General features: G+C 44.1%; 1 protein-coding gene across 1 annotated transcript; it reads right to left on the reverse strand.

The window, feature by feature from the left end:
- Window positions 1–1,761: 1,761 nt before the first annotated feature.
- Window positions 1,762–21,060, reverse strand: GHRH (growth hormone releasing hormone). The gene is made up of 6 exons (XM_040330541.1): window positions 20,775–21,060; window positions 16,823–16,903; window positions 4,913–5,038; window positions 4,708–4,812; window positions 4,541–4,630; window positions 1,762–2,029 (listed from the first exon to the last, which is right to left on the reverse strand). Coding segments are annotated over exons 1-6 (435 nt in total). The 5' UTR covers window positions 20,777–21,060; the 3' UTR covers window positions 1,762–1,998.
- Between the last annotated feature and the right edge of the window lie 224 nt (window positions 21,061–21,284).

Below are 21,284 nucleotides of genomic sequence, written 5' to 3' on the forward strand. Positions count from 1 at the left end.
AATTTGTATGCAATCAGGCAGGCTCTTGTACTACATGGCTTTGGTTAATCTGAAGACAAAAATCTGCAGAAAATCTAGTAGTGTGTATGGGGGTCTTAGTGTGATGATCAGTGAAAGAAATGCTCCTTATGTTTGTGCTCAGCGGGAAGAATCCCCCCCCCCCCCCCTCTCTTACAGATCGTTAGAAACATAATTTGCGTTATTGGGAATTTATCTGAGAGGCAAATATTGCTCCTTGCTCAGGGGACACCCAACGACCTAAATTCTTCTGGGGCTGAAGTGGTTAAAACATTTAGTTTAATTATTTTTCCCTGAAACCTACCTCTTAAAATTAGGGTGCGTGTTATACGCCGATAAATATAGTATATTTTTGGGGACTAAATGTACACAGAATATAAAAAGAATGAAACTAATGAGAATTAAAACTTGAAGTGTGATTTTTGTTTAACTTTAGTGGCCAGTATGTCCGTAAAACTGAAGAGAAATCGGGGATTAGGTTGCTACAGCCGTGTGTATAATACATAATTGGAAAAAAATTTGTGGGAGCAACTGCGCTAATAGATATAAAAATGAACAAACTAATGCTCATAAATAATACACGTGTATAAACAAAATCAATGTAGAGAAAGCTGCACCTTCCTGTAAATATTGTACAGTAATAACATAAAGTGGAAAAAACAAGATGCGCTATACAAAAAAAGAATTTTTTTTTCTAAAAGTCATGACATAGATCAGTGTCCATAAATGATCTAAAACGTAAAGAAAGTCCTGATCCCCAGTGAAGTGAAGGAAACAGAAGAAACAGTCCATAAGTGATGATCTAAGGCTGTGGTGACGATCCAATAAATAGAAAAACCTCCACCATAAATCAATATGTCTGCTTACCAGATGACCAGCGGTCTCTTAATTAAAAGAAGACCCAAGAAGGCGTGTAGGTAAACACTATGGCAGTTGAATTGTAGAAAGACTGAATAGCAAGTACACCTCCGTCTCAAGCCAATCGATGGAAAATTGGGGTCCTTTCCAGTGTAGAAAATGTCCTCTCTCTTCACTGTTCCATCAGCAATCTTTGCGTTGATAGCCTGGCCAACTTGCACCTCGTTGCCATAGATGAAAGCACAATCAATATGACGATAGCCAACATCGATTGCCACCTTTGTAGCCTCGCCTGCCTGCTCTTTCGTTTCTCAACAACTTAGGGGCAGTGTGTGTGAAAAAGAAGGGACATTGTTCTGTACTAAAGCAGATAAAAGTTACTGGGTTTACCTACACGCCTTCTGGGGTCTTCTTTTAATTAAGAGACCGCTGGTCATCTGGTAAGCAGACATATTGATTTATGGTGGAGGTTTTTCTATTTATTGGATCGTCACCACAGCCTTAGATCATCACTTATGGACTGTTTCTTCTGTTTCCTTCACTTCACTGGGGATCAGGACTTTCTTTACGTTTTAGATCATTTATGGACACTGATCTATGTCATGACTTTTAGAAAAAAAAATTCTTTTTTTGTATAGCGCATCTTGTTTTTTCCATAATACATAATTGGCCTTTTTGTTTTATTTTTATTTTTTTTAATACAATATTGTGTTCACTTTTTTGCATCTTGGTTCTGCTGATCTCCTCCAGGCTCTCGCATCTACTCAAGATGGCATTTGCCTTGTCTGAGATCAGTGTATCGCCAGTAGAGAAGTCGTCGGTTAGCCAGTTTCTACCTAAATTGAGCATCATCCATCAACCCCACGGAGGCCAGAAACGGACTGCTTCATAAAACGTTTTCTTTTTATTTAACAAAACTAATAATTTACACTTTCAACAAAACAAATGAAGAGGAACCATTGTTGACACGATGTTCACCATTTCAGACACCATAAAAGCTTGAATTGTGCTTGCCACGTTGATGGGTGATATACTTTTCAACACTTTCATTTACAACATCCTCCTCTTGGGGGGGAAAAAAGTATTCTGTACAAAGAATGTGCTAATGTAAGTCTACGGCTGCTATGACTGATCACTCCAGTCTGGGTTCTTCCTGTGGACAAATAAAATGTGGTAAAATGCATATGTACTAAGTGCAAAAAAATGAAGGAAAATAAATAAAAAAATCCAGTTCATGTGCCCATTCTTGGAATGTTCGCATGAATCTGGATAAGTCACTGGGGTGGTATAGCCCAGACATTGCATGCTGCTTTTAGGCCGGGTTCACACTATTGCGAAGTGACTGGGAGAGTGCAATCTGGGATGGGTGCAGAGCCAGTGGAGTGGACTCTGGTAGCATGGGCAGTGGAGAGAGGCAGCTGCAGCCAGGTGGGCTGGCAGGGCCTGAAGATGTGGTGCTGGGATCAGTAGCCACGTGGACAGCTAGGACTACCTACAGTTTTGCTACACCAAAGGGGCCTGCAGTCCCTGCCTGCAAAGGGCATTTGCTAAGGCCTGGCAGAGCCAGTGGCAGACCTAATCTAAAGTGCTAGCTGGCCCTGGAAGTGAGGAATTAAGTGATGTGCTAGAGCAGGAGTGTCAAATACGATTGCCCTCAAAAGGGCCGGTTTTATCTGTAAGATTAGATGTCCAGAGCCACCCCATATATTAGATGTCAAGAGCCACCCCACCATCAGAAGTTGAATCCCCTACTCTCCCTTACATCATCCAATACGCAATAGCAGGAGACTGTGAATGGCTCTCTATGGAGCCGGTTCACATATCACCGATGCGGCTCCGGTGTGAATTTGCACAGGAGCACTGTGGGTCTTTTGCTCGGTTTTAGGTCCAAATTTGGCCTGGAATCGCCCTGAAACGGTGAACAAGGACGCACTGGACCCCTGCTGGGAGCCGCATCAGCATTGGGTGTGAACGGAGTCTTAGTTCAGCAGAGGACATGAACTTTTCCCAACCTCCACTTTTTAATATATGGACAGCTAGTCATAACCTAACCTTTGATGGCAGGCATGATCTGATGCCTACAGACCATGGGCAATGTGCCCCAAGTTTTATGGAATCATTAATTTATCAAAAACTCATGAAGCATGCACTCGTCACATTCCTAGTGTGATGCAGTCTCCTCCCAACCGGTTGCCAAGACATCTGTGTAAGATGCGGTGTCTAGAAAAAAATATGGGGCTCTTGGGATGGAGTAGAAACTTCACTATAGTAGAGGATGGGGCCTACCATCAAGAAATAAGTCATCTCCTTACAGAATTCAGTTAAAATGCTCCATGCAATGCCTCTTGCCATCCTATCTGTGCCTAGAGGCTGGTATAGACTTCTCTTATCCCACATCTCTTTATAATCCCTTAAAGGGGTTGTAAATCTTTGTGTTTTTTCACCCTAATGCATCCTATGCATTAAGGTGAAAAAACTCCTTGCACTGTCCAGCCCTCCTGTTTTACTTACCTGAGTCATGAATTTCAGTGGGCGCCATCCCGCGTCGCTCTCTCCACTGCTTCTCGGCTCTTCATTCGATAGATTGATAGCAGCACAGCCATTGGCTCCCGCTACTGTCAATCAAATTCAATAACACGGGGGGCGGGGCCAAGTCATACACTCGGCGGCTATGGACTCTTGACTGTATGACACGGGAGCACGCCCGCGAGGTAACCCCCTCGGGAGAGAGCTTCCCAAAACGGGGGTTATCAAGTGCAGGGAGGAGCTGTGGGACCCCAGAACAGGAGGATCGGGGCCACTCTGTGCAAAATGAAACTGCACAGTGGAGGTAAGTATGACATGATATTTTTTTTTTTTTTTTAAATAACAAAGTGAACCTTGAGGCTGGATTCACACTTGTGCGGTGTGAATTCCAGCTCTCTTATCTCTGCAAAGAGATAAGATAGCTGTTCAGCAGATCATCTCCGTTTTAGCTGCGAATTTGGAGACCTGGGAGAGGGGGGTCAGTGTATTGAGGAGAAGGAGAGAAATCCTGATGAGAACTGAACACATCTGCGAATCAGATGCGTGCCCATAGAAGATAATGGGCCTGAATTTGCACCTGAGCTGCACCGCAACGCCTAGAAAATGCACGCGGTTTTTGGGCAATGCGCAGTGCGAATGCATCGCACGTATGTGAACCAGCCTCATTAAAATCAATGTATTTTATAATGTTATGCGAATTGGAATGCGGTTTAAGCCGCAACCAAATTCGCATAGGTGTGAACCCGGCCTTAGTGTCACTTTAAGGCCCTTTTCAAATGAATGGACTGATCAGGTCCACCTGTCAAATTTTCATTTGGACCATCCATTGCCCTCTATGGAGCGGCAAGTGCCATCCGCCGACATCCGATCCGCTAAAAACAGACAGATGGGGATCCCAATCTGTAGATTGGCCGGCAGTGAGGTGTAAACGGACAGGCGGTCTGGTTACATCTGACCTCCTATAGAGGAGAGTGGTCTGTGTCTGTGTCCGCTCTGCGCAACATGGACCTGCCATCCGCCTGCTCAGCAGATTGGTTTCCCTCCTGAGCAGGCGGACTCCTGGCACAGTCTTCCCCATGAAAGGGGCCTTAAAAACAAGAATAATAATTGGCATATTTTAAAGGAAAAAATGTCTTACAGGCCAACCAGAACTGATGCAATGGTTTCCCTTAATATCCTAGGATTTCGTTTACTTTCCTCTTGGTATTGGCTTTCCAAGTAATCTTGCCTGTAATCAGAAAGTGGTGTGAGGTGTCATTTAAAAATGCAAGACTTCCATAATCCCAAACTTTTATTCATACTTACCCCAATCGTTTTCCCATCATGTTCTGCAGGTAGCGCCTGGCTGAGATTTGGCTCAGGAATTTTCTGTATGTGTTGGTGAATATCGCATCCACATGTCTCTCCATCCTAGAGTAAGTTCAAAGCTAGAGCTGTAACCTACACCAGCTAAGAGATGATCGTAGATTTACAACACTAATAAGACATTTTGGGAGACTTTGACACCCACCTTTTTTCTGAGAGTCCTCGAATAAATCTCTGCTCCTCATCAAGTGACCAGTCCGGATTCTGCATGGGATTTATTTCCAGCATTGGTGGATTAACATACCTACTGGATTTAGATGACTGGCCTGGACTGCAAAATTAAGCACAAGTACAGTAAAACCTTGGTTTGAGAGCGTTTTGCAAGACCAGCAAAATGTCTTAATACATTTTGCCTTGATATACAAGCGATGTCTTGATATAAGAGTAGCGTCATGTCACACCTGAGTATAAAAAAGAAGAGAGGAGCCTCTAAGTGTAGGAATATGATTACATTTAACCGGTTAAGACCCGGACCAATATGCAGGTTAAGGACCTTGCCCCTTTTTGCGATTCGGCACTGCTTTAACTGACAATTGCACGGTCGTGCGACGTGGCTCCCAAACAAAATTGGCGTCCTTATTTACCCACAAATAGAGCTTTCTTTTGGTGGTATTTGATCACCTCTGCGGTTTTATTTTTTTGCGCTATAAACAAAGATAGAGCGACAATTTTGAAAAAAATTGAATATTTTTTACTTTTTGCTATAATACCGTATTTATCTTCCTATGACGCGCCCCGGCGTATGGCGCGCACCCCCAACCTAGAAGAAAAATTCCTGGAAAAAAAAGAAATACTTACAGTTTGGATGCCCCTCGTCGGTGTCTTGCCCGGCGTCCATCGGCGGCCTTGTCCGGTCCGGCGTTCTTCTGCGGTGGTGTCCTCCCCGCTGTGTTCTTCAGCCGATCCCTGCTTCCCGCGCTGTGTTTGAAGCACTCCGCCGACATATACCGAGCACAGTACACTCGGGCAGGCTCGGCTCCTCTCGCGTAAAGAACGCACAGGACGTGACCACGAGAGGAGCCGAGCCTGCCCGAGTATACCCGAGTGTACTGCGCTCGGTATATGTCGGCGCAGTGGTTCAAACACGGCGCGGGTATCAGCGTATATCGCTCACCCACGATTTTGCCCTGATTTTAAGGGCAAAAAAGTGCGCAGTATACGCCGATAAATACGGTAAATATCCCAAAAAAAGATATAAAAAAAAGCTTATTTGTTTCCTCAGTTTAGGCCGATACGTATTCTTCTACCTATTTTTGTTAAAAAAAATCGCAATAAGCGTTTATTGATTGGGTTGCGCAAAATTTATAGCATTTACAAAATAGGGGATAGTTTATCGGACACTTTTGACACATTTTTGGGACTATTGTAATTTTCACAGCGAAAAGTGCTATAAAAATGCACTGATTACTGTGAAAATGACTGGCAGTGAAGGGGTTAACCACTAGGGGGCACTAAAGGGTTGCGTGTGTACTAATGTGTTTTTTCTAACTGTAGGGGGCGTGGCTGGACGTGTGACGTCACTGATCTTCGTTCCCTATGACAGGGAACAGACGATCAGTGACCAGCCACAGAGAAGAACGGGGAAGGTTTGTTTACATTTACCTCTCCCCGTTCTTCAGTTCCTGTGACCTGAACGCGGGACACAGGCGGCGATCGGTTCCGCGGGCGCGGTCACGGAGCTTCGGACTGGGTCGCGTGCGCACCGCCGGCGGCACGCTGGTGACCCACGGCTGGGCTCTTAAATGGGACGTAGGTCCCTGTGCCCAGCCGTGCCATTCTGTCGACGTATATCGTCGTGCGGCGGTCCTTAAGTGGTTAATGAAGGTACAACATTTAGCAACTTTTTGCTACACTTAGAGGTGCTTCTCTTCTCTTTTATACCCTGTAAAAAAAAATCTTTGATATACGAGTGCTTTGGATTACAAGCATGTTTCTGGAACGAATCAAGCTCGCAAACCAAGGTTTTACTGTATACAAATTTCAATAGGACAATAGTTATATACTATGGAGAGCCTTTCCTGCCTTTAGGTATAAGTCCAGCAAAAGTCTTCTCTTTTCTTTTTTTTTTCTTTTTTTTTTTAAAGGGCTGGCTAGTGGCAAGGGATTAGAACCCTGGTGCCAAACACATAGCCAGAGAACTGCATGTAACCCTATGCTACTTGTTGAAGAGCCCTTAGCCCCCCGCAGAGTAGTAGGAGTTTGAACATTGATTTGTAAAGGGACTGTATTGGCAGTGACCTCCAGCAGTGTCTTTGAAACGTGATGGGATTATCGGACGAATGATTGTCCGTTTTTTTGCAAGCTAGTTTCCATATCAAAAATGAAGAGGTTGCTAAAGTATGAAAATTCTCGTACGACAGAAAAAAATAAATCAGAAGTGATGTATTGCATTTTTGGATGATATCGTATGAGAAAAATGTTTGTCCGTTTGGGTAATTTCGAAAGCTGTGTAACGATCAGATTATCCTACGAACGATTCGAAAGCAGCATTTTTTGTATGACTTTCTGATCGTGTGTACGGACCTTAAAGGGGAAGTCCAGCCTGAGCTTTTTAGGCTGGGCTTCTCCTTTGGGTCACAGGAGTGCAATTCACAAGTCGGGATCCGCCAGCTGCCCTGATTGATGGCAGTCTCAGCGAGCCGCCCCATCACTGCTTTTTTGCTGTCTCTATCCCTGTGTTCAATGGGTGTCAGACAGAACAGGAATTGTGGGTAAGACATCCCAATAGGGACACCTTTTAAAGTGAATATTTTTTATTTATTTATTATTTTTATTTTTTAAGCAGTCTTTGGTGAAAGTTAACGTCCTTGGCTCCTCCCGGCCACTGGGAGGCGCGTGCCCGCCACGTCACTCAGATGCCGATGCGCGTGCCTGGCGGCCGCAATGTCAGCCGGGTACCCGTGATCGGCAATTAGAGACAGGGACGTGGATCTCTGTCAGGGAGAGGAGACCGATGATGTGTCTCTTGTACATAGGGACAACCATCGGTCACCTCCCCCAGTCAGTCCCCTCCCCCCCCCACAGTAAGAATCACCTAGCAGGGCACACATTTAACCCCTTCCTCGCCCCCTGGTGTCAACCCTTTCCTCGCCCCCTGGTGTTAACCCCTTCCCTGCCAGTCACATTTATACAGTAATCGGTGCATATATATATATAGCACTGTTCGCTGTATAAATGTGAATGGTCCCAAAAATGTGTCAAAAGTGTCCGATGTGTCCGCCGTAATATCGCAGTTCTGACCAAAAACGCAGATCGCCACCATTACTAGTAAAAAAATTAAAATACAAAAAATGTCATTCTATCCCCTATTTTGTAGACGCTATAACTTTTGCGCAGACCAATCAATATACACTCATATTTTTTTTTTCTTAAAAATATGTAGAATAATACGTATCGGCCTAAACTGAGAATTTTTTTTTTATTATTTGATATTTATTATAGCAAAAAGTAAAAAATATTGTTTTTTTTTTTCATAATTGTCGCTCTTATTTTGTTAATAGCGCAAAAAATAAAAACCACAGAGATGATCAAATACCACCAAAAGAAAGTTCTATTCGTGGGAAAAAAAGGACGTAAATTTTGTTTGGGAGTCACGTCCTACGACTGCGCAATTGTCATTCAAAGCGTGACAGCGCTGAAAGCTGGATGGAAGGGGGTATATGTGCCCAGTAAGCAAGTGGATAATTTACTTTGACCCTTTTATTTCTGTTGTGGATGATGGCACTGTAATTTTTTTAGTTGAAAAAAAAAAAAAAACATCAGTACCTTTTTTCCCCACTCGATATACAGCTGTCACATGACTCAGATCTTTCCCAGCCTGTCTGCAGGGAAACATAAGCAGGAGGAGCCTCTAGTCCTCTACTGCTGGTCATATGTTCAAAATAAACAAAAAAATACAGAGTTAAAATAAATAATATCCATAAACTGAAATTTGGCATATAAATATATATTTGAAATCAAATCTTTATTATTTTGTGGAAATAACATGGTGTGGCCGGATTTCTGCCAGTCACAGGCTGTGTCACGCCCCTCCAGGCTGTGTCTGATAAGAGGGAGGTGAAGTCTTCATTAATCTACATGTATTATCCCACCCCCATTGTGTTTAGTTGGTTAGTGGGCATGGAGGAGGGAGGGAGTGAGCTGTAATTTCCCACTGTGTATACACCCACATGTGTGATTCTATAGTCACATGGACTGCACAGATGTAATGGAGAGGAAATGTTCAGCATAGAAACTCACTCAACGTTGCCCTGCTGGAAGGTGAACCTCCGCCTCAGTCTCAAGTCTTTTGCAGACTCTAACCGATTTTCTTCTAAGATTGTCCAGTATTTGACCCCATCTATCTTTCCATCAACTCTGACCAGCTTCCCTGTCCCTGCTGAAGAAAAGAATCCCCTGAAGATGATACTGTCACCACCATGTTTCACGGTGGGGATGGTGTGTTCAGGGTGATGTGCAGTGTTAGTTTTCCACCACACATAGCGTTTTGCTTTTAGGCCAAAAAGCTAAATTTTGGTTCATCTGACCAGAGCACCTTCTTCCACATGTTTGCCGTGTCCCCCACATGGCTTCTCACAACCTGAAATCAGGACTTCTTATGACTTTCTTTCAACAAATGCTTTGTTCTTGCCACTCTTCCATAAAGGCCAGATTTGTGGAGCCCACGACTAATGGCGCGTACACAAAACAGATTTTTCGTTGGAAAAAAATCGGATTGGTTTTTCAGAAGGAATTCTGCTCAAGCTATAATTTTTTTTCCACTTCACAATCATGTGCCACTTTGTGTTGGTCTATCACATGAAATCCCAATAAAAATACATTTACATTTTTGGTTGTAATATGTTAAAATGTGGAACATTTCAAGGGGTATGAATACTTTTCAAGGCACTGTATGTACAGTCCGGAAGAAAGATGGTAAATGGGAGACGTGATTGAAACCTTTAAAGCAGGGATATGCAATTAGCGGACCTCCAGCTGTTGCAAAACTACAAGTCCCATGAGGCATAGCAAGACTGACAGCCACAAGCATGACACCCAGAGGCATGATGGAACTTGTAGTTTTGCAACAGCTGGAGGTCCGCTAATTGCTTATTCCTGCTTTAAAGTATAAGTTCACTTTTTGGGAAAAAATTATAAATGCACATTTTTTTTGCAGGTAAAAAAACGTGCATTTATTTAATTTTATGTTTGGATCATGTAAACCAGGGATATGCAATTAGCGGACCTCCAGATGTTGCAAAACTACAAATCCCATCATGCCTCTGCCTCTGGGTGTCATGCTCGTGGCTGTCAGAGCCTTGCTATGCCTCATGGGATTTGTAGTTCTGCAACAGCTGGAGGTCCGCTAATTGCATATCCCCGCTGTAAACTAAAGAATTGCAGTGATCATCAGATTCATGGTGCCATGCAGGTCTCCAGTAGATCTGCCAGTGTATCTGCTTGCCTGTACATCCTGTACGGGAAAACAGATACAATCTGACAGGAAGCATGAATGAACTACCATGGCGCTCCACAGCGCCGTCGTAATTAATTGAAAACTACAAGCCAACAGCCACAAAGGCCGCCTCACCTTGTAGTTTTCCCATGCACAGCACAGAGCCCTGTCAATCAGTAACGCGTGTTTTTTTTTTTTTTTTTTACATTGTGACAGCTAGTGGGGGGAGCTGTACCCTGCTAGCTGTCACAGCGGGGATCGGGGAGGTGCAGGGGCTGGTCTGTTCATAACATGTCACATGTTACACCCTGAATATCCCTTAACCACTTCAATACCGGGCACTTTCGCCCCTTCCTGCCCACACCAATTTTTAGCTTTCAGCGCTGTCACACTTTGAATAACAATTGCGCAGTCATGCTACACTGTACCCAAACAAATTTTTTATAATTTTGTTCCCACAAATAGAGCTTTATTTTGGTGGTATTTGATTACTGCTGGGGTTTTTATTTTTTGCGCGAATAAAAAAATACCAATTTTTTTTTCCTGTTATAAAATGTTGTAAATAAGTATGTTTTTTCTTCTTCTCTGATGTGGTACTGATGAGGCTGCACTGATAGGCGGCACTGGTATGCAGCACTGATGGGCAGGTCATAGGCGGAACTGATGGGCATTGAAAGGCTGTACTTAAGGGCGCTTTTGGGTGACACTAATAGGTGGCACGGATGGGCATCGCTGATGAGACATCTGGCAGGCATTTGTAGTGGGCACTGACTGACACCATTTCTGGGCACTGTTTGGCATCTTTTGGGGCACTGTGTGGCATCCCTGTTGGCCATGGAGGGAATACCTGGTCATCCATGTGTGCTGGCCATCCCTGGTGGTCCTATGTGGGCATCTGTGGGGGGGGGGGCTGTGCTGATAAACAATGAGCACAGACCCCCTCCCCCCATGTCAGGAGAGCCGCTGAACGGCTCTTCCTGTTTAGACTATGATCAGCTGTGATTGGACACAGCTGATCTCCGACAGAGGCTTTTTACCGAGATCGGTTTTGCGGTGTGTCAGACTGACATGCCGCACCACCGATCGCCCCGCTGCACGCCCCTACGGGCACACATCCCCAGTTATCCTGAAAGACGCCATATGATGTCTAGTCAGGATAACTGAACCCCCTTCATGTATTTAACCACTTCCCGCCCGGCCTATGGCAAAATGACGGCCAGGCGGGAAGTGGTTAAATACATTAAATACACAATAAACTTCCAGCAGAGGTAGTGAGACAGTCAACAATAAATGGCTTCAAACATGCTTTGGACAAACATAGATCTAAACTCGGACAATAAAGTTAATGGGGAAAAAAAAGTATTTAAAAGAAAAAACGGGCAGACTCGATGGACCAATTAGGCTGGGTCCACACTGCTGGGTTCATGCATTGCATGAATCTATCCACGGCCACCCCCTATTCATGCGTCTGGCCCCTTTCAGGATGCTGGGTGCATGAATTACAGCAACGGGTTTTTTTTTTTAAGTACCTGAGTAGAGCCATAGGCTACAAAATACAGTGGACTAAGCTACTAAGGAGTGAACAATACTTGAAGTTCAGATATGACTATTTTCTAATAATTATTATATAGTCTGATCATTTCTACCTACAACTCTCTGCTATATGTTCTGTCAGACTACCATTCTTTCACATCTATGGCGAGCCAGTTTCCAGGGCCATCTTAATGCAAGGGCACTACCCAGGGGCCCCAGGTACGTGGGGGGGCCCCCACAATAATCTTGCATTACATCATACTTGCCAACTGACCCGGATTTGCTGGGACAGTCATGCTTTTTACTAAACCGTCCCGATATGGTCGTGTGCTGGGAAGCGTCCTAGAACCTATACTGTGCCCTCCTGACCCCCCCCCCTTGTACTGTGCCCTTCTGCATTCCCCCCTGTACTGTGCCCTTCTGCATTCCCCCCCCCCCGTACTGTGCCCTTCTGCATTCCTCCCTGTACTGTGCCCTTCTGCATTCCCCCCCCCCTGTACTGTGCCCTTCTGCATTCCCCCCCTGTACTGTGCCCTTCTGCATTCCCCCCTGTACTGTGCCCTTTATGTTGACTAGTCTTTGATATATGGAATGTTTTCCTTTTTATAAAATCAATTTTATTGAAAGTACTAATGAATATATGGTTAATTCTATCTAACTATTTATACTTTATTTCTTGAAAGTAGGTGTGTAAATTGGGGAAAATTTGGTGGGGGCCCCAGTGCATTACTTTGCCCAGGGGCCCATGATGCTATTAAGACGGCCCTGCCAGTTTCAATAAAATGTCAATAAGAAAACCATCTACAATCAAACAACTTTGGTACAATGATGTTCACTTCATGAGCAAATTGAGCAAGATAGCCATAGTACAAGGGCTTATTACTGGCAGCTGGACTCTGAACATCAAGGTAATTATTACTGGCTTTCCCCCTGTGATTTAGAACATTCTGGGCTGCGAATCAGAATGTTGTTACAATTGCAGCTTCACTCCAAGCTGCGGATGATCCAGTAGTTCTTGATAATCCATACACAACCTGTGGAGGTGAATCATATATATAACCCTAGCAGGCACCATAGTGTATAGCTTCACACAATATATATCAAGGTTCTGCCCTTTGTGTAGTGGCTGGGGTGTAAATCTAAAATGATTGAGATGATGAAAGGTAGAATTAGCGAGTAGAAAAATGCATTTGAGAAGAAGAAAGGGAAAAAAGGTGAGGACAGGGTCACCCCTCTTGAGAAGAGACGGTTATCAAAGATAAACTAGAGAGTGCTCTACATGTGATCATTGTAGTATAATGGAGTTTTCTGTACCATGCAATCAAATGTTCACCTTTACACCAATCTACTTCTTTACTTCTCTGGTTCCACTCCCAGTTTTACCTTTTACCCAATAAGTTGATTTAACTTTTTGAATTAAAAAAACGAATGGAACATATTATAAAGTAAAGTGTTAGGCCTCGTACACACGGCCGAGGAACTCGATGTGCCAAACACGTCGAGTTCCTCGGCGAGTTCAGCCCTGAAGCCGCCGAGGAGCTCGGCGGGCCGAGAGCTCCCATAGAACAACGAGAAAATAGAGAACATGTTCTCTATTTTCTCGACGAGTTCCTCGGCGGCTCCATCGGGCCGAAAGTGTACACACGACAGAGTTTCTCGGCAGAATCAGGCTCTGACCGAGTTTCTCGCCGAATTCTGCCGAGAAACTCTGTCGTGTGTACGAGGCCTGAGCCTTACCAAAACAAAAAATGTAAAAACGGTTCCACAGGCAGAGGATGTAAGGGAAAATATATAAAAATTACACATGGCTAAAATAAAGATCCTTATTCTTGTGTCAAAAGGCCCGGTTCACGCTGGTGCGACATACGTTCCGACTTTGGGAGCACATGTCGCATGACGTGTATAAATCAATGTTTCCCTATGAGAGCTGTCTTAACTGGTCCGACTTGTGTCAGTCTGACTTTGAAAAAGGTTCTTGTACTACTTTGGTCCGACATTGGGCACGATTTTAGCCCATTGATTTGAATGCAGGTCGCATCCAAGTCAGATCATCTTAACTGATCCGACTTGAGGCATGGGACTTGTGCTCTAAAGATCTTGGAGGGGAACCCCACGCCAAAATGTAATATCAGTGTGGGGTTCCCCCCTCCTGGACAATACCTGGCCACATTCCCTCAACATGGGGGGGTGGCCTCTTCCTAACACCCTGGACGGTGGTTGTGAGAGTCTACGGGGAGGGGGCTTATCAGAATCTGGAAGCCCCCTTTAACAGGGGATCCCCCCAGATCCTGGCCCCCATGTGAATGAGTATGGGGTATATTGTACATCTACTCAGTCACCCAAAAAAGTGTCAAAAATAAATAAACACAGTAGTACACAGGTTTTTGACAAAGTCCTGTATTAAAAATGAAGAATGTCCCCCGTCGTAGCTCCAACGTGTCGTCTTTCTCTGGCGATGTATTCTCCCTCTGATTCTTATCTCTCTCTCTCTCCCCCCTCCAGTTCTTCTCCCTCCGCTAATGTCTTCTTCTCCCTCCGGTTCTTCTCCCTCCGATTCTTATCTCTCTCTCTCTCTCTCCCCCCCTCCAGTTCTTCCCCCTCCGCTAATGTCTTCTTCCTCTGGGTTCTTCTCCTTACGCTGCTGATGTCTTCTTCCTCTGGTTCTTCTGCTGGTTCCTCTCCCTCTGCTGATGTCTTCTCCTGACCCTAGCTCCCGCAGTTGTGCCAGTTTCGTTCTCTGATGGTTTTGATATAGCCATGGGGCATGGTTATCTGGAGGGACAAGAACCAGAGGAAGAGGACATAAGCAGTGAGGGGAGAAGAACCGGCAGAAGAAGCAGCGGAAGAAGAAATCGTCAGCGAGGGTAAAATAACCCGGAGAAAGAAGACATTAGCAGAGGGAGAAGAATCAGAAGGAGTAGACATCACCGGAGAAAGAAGACACGTTGGAGCAATGATGGGGGACATTCTTACTTTTTAATAAAGAACTTCAAAAATGTACTGTATTTATTTATTTTTGTCACTTTTTTGGGTGAATGAGTAGAGGTACAATATACCCCATACTCAGTCACATTGGTGGAGGGGGGGTGAACCCAGGGTTGTCGGGAAGAGGCCCCTGTCCCCATCAATCTGGGAACAAGGTGCGTTGAGGGCATGTGGCCTAATAAGGTCCAGGATGCTTGCTCGTCCCCCTCTTTACTGACCTGCCGGGCTGCATCCGTAGATGTGTGAACCAGCTCCATTGAGAGCTGGTCACAATCTCCTGACAAGCTAATTGGATGCGGAAAAATACACATCCAATTCGCAATAGTGCAAACCCAGCCTTAAAGCATGAGTTCACTTAAAAAAAAATATATATATATTTTTTTTTTTGCAGCAAAAAAAAAATTTGCATTTATTGGAGCCTGTAATGCATTGGACCAGCAATCAGCAGATCGTTGGTGCCATGTAGGTGTCCTGCACATCTGTCAGTGTATCTGTGCGCCCGTACGGATGCTCCACAGCCCAGAGGTAGTTCATTGAGAAATAAAAGCCAACAGCCACAAATGATATCAGGACTTGTAGTTAATTAACACATGGAGCATATAATGAGAGTGTATGTTGTACCAAGTGCCCTTAGTAGTGTCAATAAAAAAATGATTGTGATAAATTATAAAGTGCAAGCAAAGTCTGAAACCTTCCTCCTTAGTGTCCTTGGTAAATGGTATTGGTGAATACACAAATGGAAGTGGATCATGTATAAATATCATAAAATCAAAACACTGGTTCCTAGATATAATCTAATACAGTGACTAAAATGTAAAACGCAATGTGTACTGTGAAAAAAAATTGCAACAAACTGGCGTACTTGCAAAATCACAATATCGCAATATAGTCGCATAAACTGAAAAAGTCCTTAAAGGTGCATGTATATGCAATTCATAAGTGAGTCCATAATATTACCAAGCACAAGTGCAAACAAAGTCTGAAACCTTTCTCCTTAGTATCCTTGGGGAATACACAACTATAAGTGGATCATATGTAAATATCAATTTCATAAATTTTTTTAAAGCACTGGTTCCTAGATATACTCTGATATCATCTCTTATGCGACTATATTGCGATATTGTTATTACGCTATTTTTTGGCATTTTTTTTATGCACACACTACATGAGGGTAACCTACTTTTAATGTTTGCAAGATGCTCCTTAAGCCCCGTACACATGAGCCGAATGCCAGGCAACATCGGCTAGTTCAATAAAAAGTGTCTGACATTCGGCCTGTGTGTATGGAAGCCGGTTGCATGCTAGAAAACCGTCAGCCGGCCGGTTCCCGATCAGCGCTCTCAGCCAATTAGCTGAGAGCACTGACTGCAGTGTTTTGGCGGGGGGGTCAGATCATTAGTAAAGCGGCTCTGACTGGAGCTGACAGTTTTTTTTTTGTGGGTTGAACGGAAAATACGGAAAATAACTCATATCTCCTGATACGCCGTCGTAAGTCCGAATGTGAGGCGTCGCATCTATGCGCCTGATTCATAGAATCAGATACGCCCCTATCTGAGAGAGACAGAACGGACGTCTGTCAATGTAAACAGTCGGGGTGAGGAGACTGATCTGTTGTTTTTACTGCTTAGGAACAGCGATCGGTCTCCTCCCCTAGGCAGTTCCACCCCCGCACAGTTAGAATCACTCGCTAGGACAAACATTTAACCCCTTGTGTTAACCCCTTCCCTGCAAGTGACATTTATACAGCAATCAGTGGTTATTTTTAGCACTGGTCGCTGTATAAGTGTCACTGGTCCCAAAAAAGTGTCCAATCTGCTGCAATGTCATAGTCCTGTTAAAAATCGCTGATCGCCGCCATTACCACCAAAAGAAATATCTGTTTGTTGGGAAAAAAGGACACCATTTTTGTTTGGGTACAACACTGCATGACTGCACAATTGTCAGTTAAAGCGACGCAGTGCCATATCGCAAAAAATGGCCTGGTCATTAATGGGGTTGAAGTAGGTGTAATACACAAAGCAAATGCAATCCATCACCCGAGCGCACATACTATTTACCGTAAGTAGCTGTTATAACATCATTCCTTATGGAATAATTACATACCTGTAATCTGGATGAAGAATGTAGCAGTGTATGCATAAGGCAAGGTGCAATAACAGAAGGCAAATGGATCTGGGCATCGTCCTGGGAGATAAAAGTAAAACAATGTGCCAGTTATCCCACCAACAATACAGAATCCTCATTAAATATATTTATACCTGACAAGTCCTGACAAAGAAGTTCTTGTGCATAGATGAGGGACTGTCTGCAAATCTGGGTCACTGAATAATTCCAATAATTTTTTAATCTATTGTTATTGTTACATAACCTATTGTTTAGCATAGCAGGCTCAGGCCAGTATTCTGAAATGGGGAATACTACGCTTATTTTACAGATCTGTTATGGTAGGGAGACACACAAATACACTATATTATCAAAAGTATTGGGAGGCCTGTCTTTACACGCACATGAACTTTAATGGCATCCCAGTCTAGTCCGTAGGGTTCAATATGGAATGGGCCGCCCTTTGCAGCTATAACAGCTTCAACTCTTCTGGGAAGGCCGTCCACAAGGTTTAGGAGTGTGTCTATGGGAATATAAAACACATTTATCCTCTGTGACAAATGAAGGCAGAAGCAACAATTATTTTGTCACTTCCAGGTTCAGAGCTGTCTTTCTTTGGCTGCTACAGCCAGGGAAGCAGCCAATCAAGGACAGAAAGCTTAAATGTCAGAGTGAGTGTAATTATTGTAGAGCCATCAGTTATGATTAAATCCATACTTGTAACCTATAAAGGCTTTTAAAGTGTCACCATTAACCACTTAACCCCCGGACCATATTGCTGGTCAAAGACCAGAGCACTTTTTGCGATTCGGCACTGCGTCGCTTTAACTGACAATTGCGCGGTCGTGCGACGTGGCTCCCAAACAAAATTGGCGTCCTTTTTTACCCACAAATAGAGCTTTCTTTTGGTGGTATTTGATCACCTCTGCGGTTATTATTTTTTGCGCTATAAACAAAAATAGAGCGTCAATTTTGAAAAAAAATAATATTTTTTACTTTTTTACTTTTTGCTATAAAAAATATACCCCAAAAATAAATATAAATAAGAATAAAAAAAATATTTTTCCTCATTTTAGGCCGATACGTATTCTTCTACATATTTTTTGTAAAAAAAAAAATCGCAATAAGCGTTTATCGATTGGTTTGCGCAAAAGTTATAGCGTTTTCAAAATAGGGGGTATTTTTATGGCATTTTTATTAATATTTTTTTTTTACTAGTAATGGCGGCGATCAGCGATTTTTTTTCGGTACTGCGACATTATGGCGGACACTTCGGACACTTTTGACACATTTTTGGGACCATTGGCATTTTTATAGCGATCAGTGCTATAAAAATGCATGGGATTACTATAAAAATGCCACTGGCAGTGAAGGGGTTAACTAGGGGGCGGGGAAGGGGTTAAGTATGTTCCCTGGGTGTGTTCTAACTGTAGGGGGGGTGGCCTCACAATGGGAAATTACTGATCTTCTGTTCATACATTGTATGAACAGAAGATCAGCATTTCTCTCCCTGACAGGACAGGGAGCTGTGTGTTTACACTCACAGCTCCCAGTCCTCGCTCTGTAACGAGCGATCGATTGTGCCCGGCTGGTTAATTTGTCCGACCCTGGAAGACCCTCACCAGAAATGGACAAGATGTCCAGGATGTCAGGTTGAAGAACCTCACCAGAAATGGACAAGATGTCCAGGATGTCTGGATGAAGAACCTCGCCAGAAATGGACAAGATGTCCAGGATGTCTGGATGAAGAACCTTACCAGAAATGGACAAGATGTCCAGGATGTCAGGTTGAAGACCCTCACCAGAAATGGACAAGATGTCCAGGATGTCTGGATGAAGAACCTCACCAGAAATGGACAAGATGTCCAGGATGTCTGGATGAAGAACCTCACCAGAAATGGACAAGATGTCCAGGATGTCTGGATGAAGACCCTCACCAGAAATGGACAAGATGTCCAGGATGTCTGGATGAAGACCCTCACCAGAAATGGACAAGATGTCCAGGATGTCAGGTTGAAGACCCTCACCAGAAATGGACAAGATGTCCAGGATGTCTGGATGAAGACCCTCACCAGAAATGGACAAGATGTCCAGGATGTCTGGATGAAGAACCTCACCAGAAATGGACAAGATGTCCAGGATGTCTGGATGAAGAACCTCACCAGAAATGGACAAGATGTCCAGGATGTCTGGATGAAGACCCTCACCAGAAATGGACAAGATGTCCAGGATGTCAGGTTGAAGACCCTCACCAGAAATGGACAAGATGTCCAGGATGTCTGGATGAAGACCCTCACCAGAAATGGACAAGATGTCCAGGATGTCTGGATGAAGACCCTCACCAGAAATGGACAGGATGTCCAGGATGTCTGGATGAAGACCCTCACCAGAAATGGACAAGATGTCCAGGATGTCAGGTTGAAGACCCTCACCAGAAATGGACAAGATGTCCAGGATGTCTGGATGAAGACCCTCACCAGAAATGGACAAGATGTCCAGGATGTCTGGATGAAGAACCTCACCAGAAATGGACAAGATGTCCAGGATGTCTGGATGAAGAACCTCACCAGAAATGGACAAGATGTCCAGGATGTCTGGATGAAGACCCTCACCAGAAATGGACAAGATGTCCAGGATGTCAGGTTGAAGACCCTCACCAGAAATGGACAAGATGTCCAGGATGTCTGGATGAAGACCCTCACCAGAAATGGACAAGATGTCCAGGATGTCTGGATGAAGACCCTCACCAGAAATGGACAGGATGTCCAGGATGTCTGGATGAAGACCCTCACCAGAAATGGACAAGATGTCCAGGATGTCAGGTTGAAGACCCTCACCAGAAATGGACAAGATGTCCAGGATGTCTGGATGAAGACCCTCACCAGAAATGGACAAGATGTCCAGGATGTCTGGATGAAGAACCTCACCAGAAATGGACAAGATGTCCAGGATGTCTGGATGAAGAGCCTCACCAGAAATGGACAAGATGTCCAGGATGTCTGGATGAAGACCCTCACCAGAAATGGACAAGATGTCCAGGATGTCAGGTTGAAGACCCTCACCAGAAATGGACAAGATGTCCAGGATGTCTGGATGAAGACCCTCACCAGAAATGGACAAGATGTCCAGGATGTCTGGATGAAGACCCTCACCAGAAATGGACAGGATGTCCAGGATGTCTGGATGAAGACCCTCACCAGAAATGGACAGGATGTCCAGGATGTCTGGATGAAGACCCTCACCAGAAATGGACAAGATGACCAGGATGTCTGGATTAAGACCCTCACCAGAAATGGACAAGATGTCCAGGATGTCAGGTTGAAGACCCTCACCAGAAATGGACAAGATGTCCAGGATGTCTGGATGAAGACCCTCACCAGAAATGGACAGGATGTCAAGGATGTCTGGATGAAGACCCTCGCCAGAAATGGACAAGATGTCCAGGATGTCTGGATGAAGACCCTCACCAGAAATGGACAGGATGTCCAGGATGTCTGGATGAAGACCCTCACCAGAAATGGACAGGATGTCCAGGATTGTCTGGATGAAGACCCTCACCAGAAATGGACAAGATGACCAGGATGTCTGGATGAAGACCCTCACCAGAAATGGACAAGATGTCCAGGATGGCAGGTTGAAGACCCTCACCAGAAATGGACAAGATGTCCAGGATGTCTGGATGAAGACCCTCACCAGAAATGGACAAGATGTCCAGGATGTCTGGATGAAGACCCTCACCAGAAATGGACAGGATGGCAGACAAATGAAGAGTGACTTTTGTCAGAATGAAGAACCTCACCCATCAGTGGCTCAATTAGAATTTCCCAGAAGCAGTAGTAATGTAAATGTCAAAATGACAACCCATGACATACAGTACATAGAAATCATACAGAAAAAGTGCCTATGGCCCTCGTAGCAGTGCAAAGCTGTATAAAGTGTTGCATTTACTTACATCCTCTGCAGCTCCACTCTTCTCTCTTCCTCTCCTTAGATTTCTGATGCTCTGTAATTCCCCGCACTGGGACTGTGAGATGGTAGTTGTGTCGGGAAGTTGAAGCCCACATTCTTATATACCTGAACTCCCTGAGTGGGAGGAGAACGGGGTGCTGGGGGAGACACAGATCAAACAGAAGGGGTGACGTCTGCATGGCTATTATCCACTTACACATACATCTCTGTCCAACCTGATGTGACAGTGAGGAGCTCAGCGTGCTCAATGAGACTCCGGCACAGACTCTTATCATTATACTATACAGAGTATTCATCAAAGTACAAAATACTTATTAACACTTTATACTACACAGCGCACAATATAATTCATTGTGACTTCAGCCTGCTCAGAGTATATGTCCAATTTTTATCAGTGACAGGGTATTTTATATCTCAGTTTATTCAGTGCATATAATACTAACAACAATATAATAACAATAAATAATAATAATAATATAACTAATAATAATTA

Source organism: Rana temporaria, chromosome 12 (assembly GCF_905171775.1).
Source record: "Rana temporaria chromosome 12, aRanTem1.1, whole genome shotgun sequence".
Classification (NCBI taxonomy): Eukaryota; Metazoa; Chordata; class Amphibia; order Anura; family Ranidae; genus Rana; species Rana temporaria.

Bases quoted from the DNA above. Each gene is read 5' to 3' on its own strand.
- GHRH (XM_040330541.1), bottom strand. The intron at 5,039-16,822 runs GTATGTAATTAT...TTAATTTTGCAG, and splicing joins ATTCTTCATCCAGATTACAG to TCCAGGCCAGTCATCTAAAT. The intron at 2,030-4,540 runs GTAAGACATTTT...ATTTGTCCACAG, and splicing joins GCATCAGTTCTGGTTGGCCT to GAAGAACCCAGACTGGAGTG.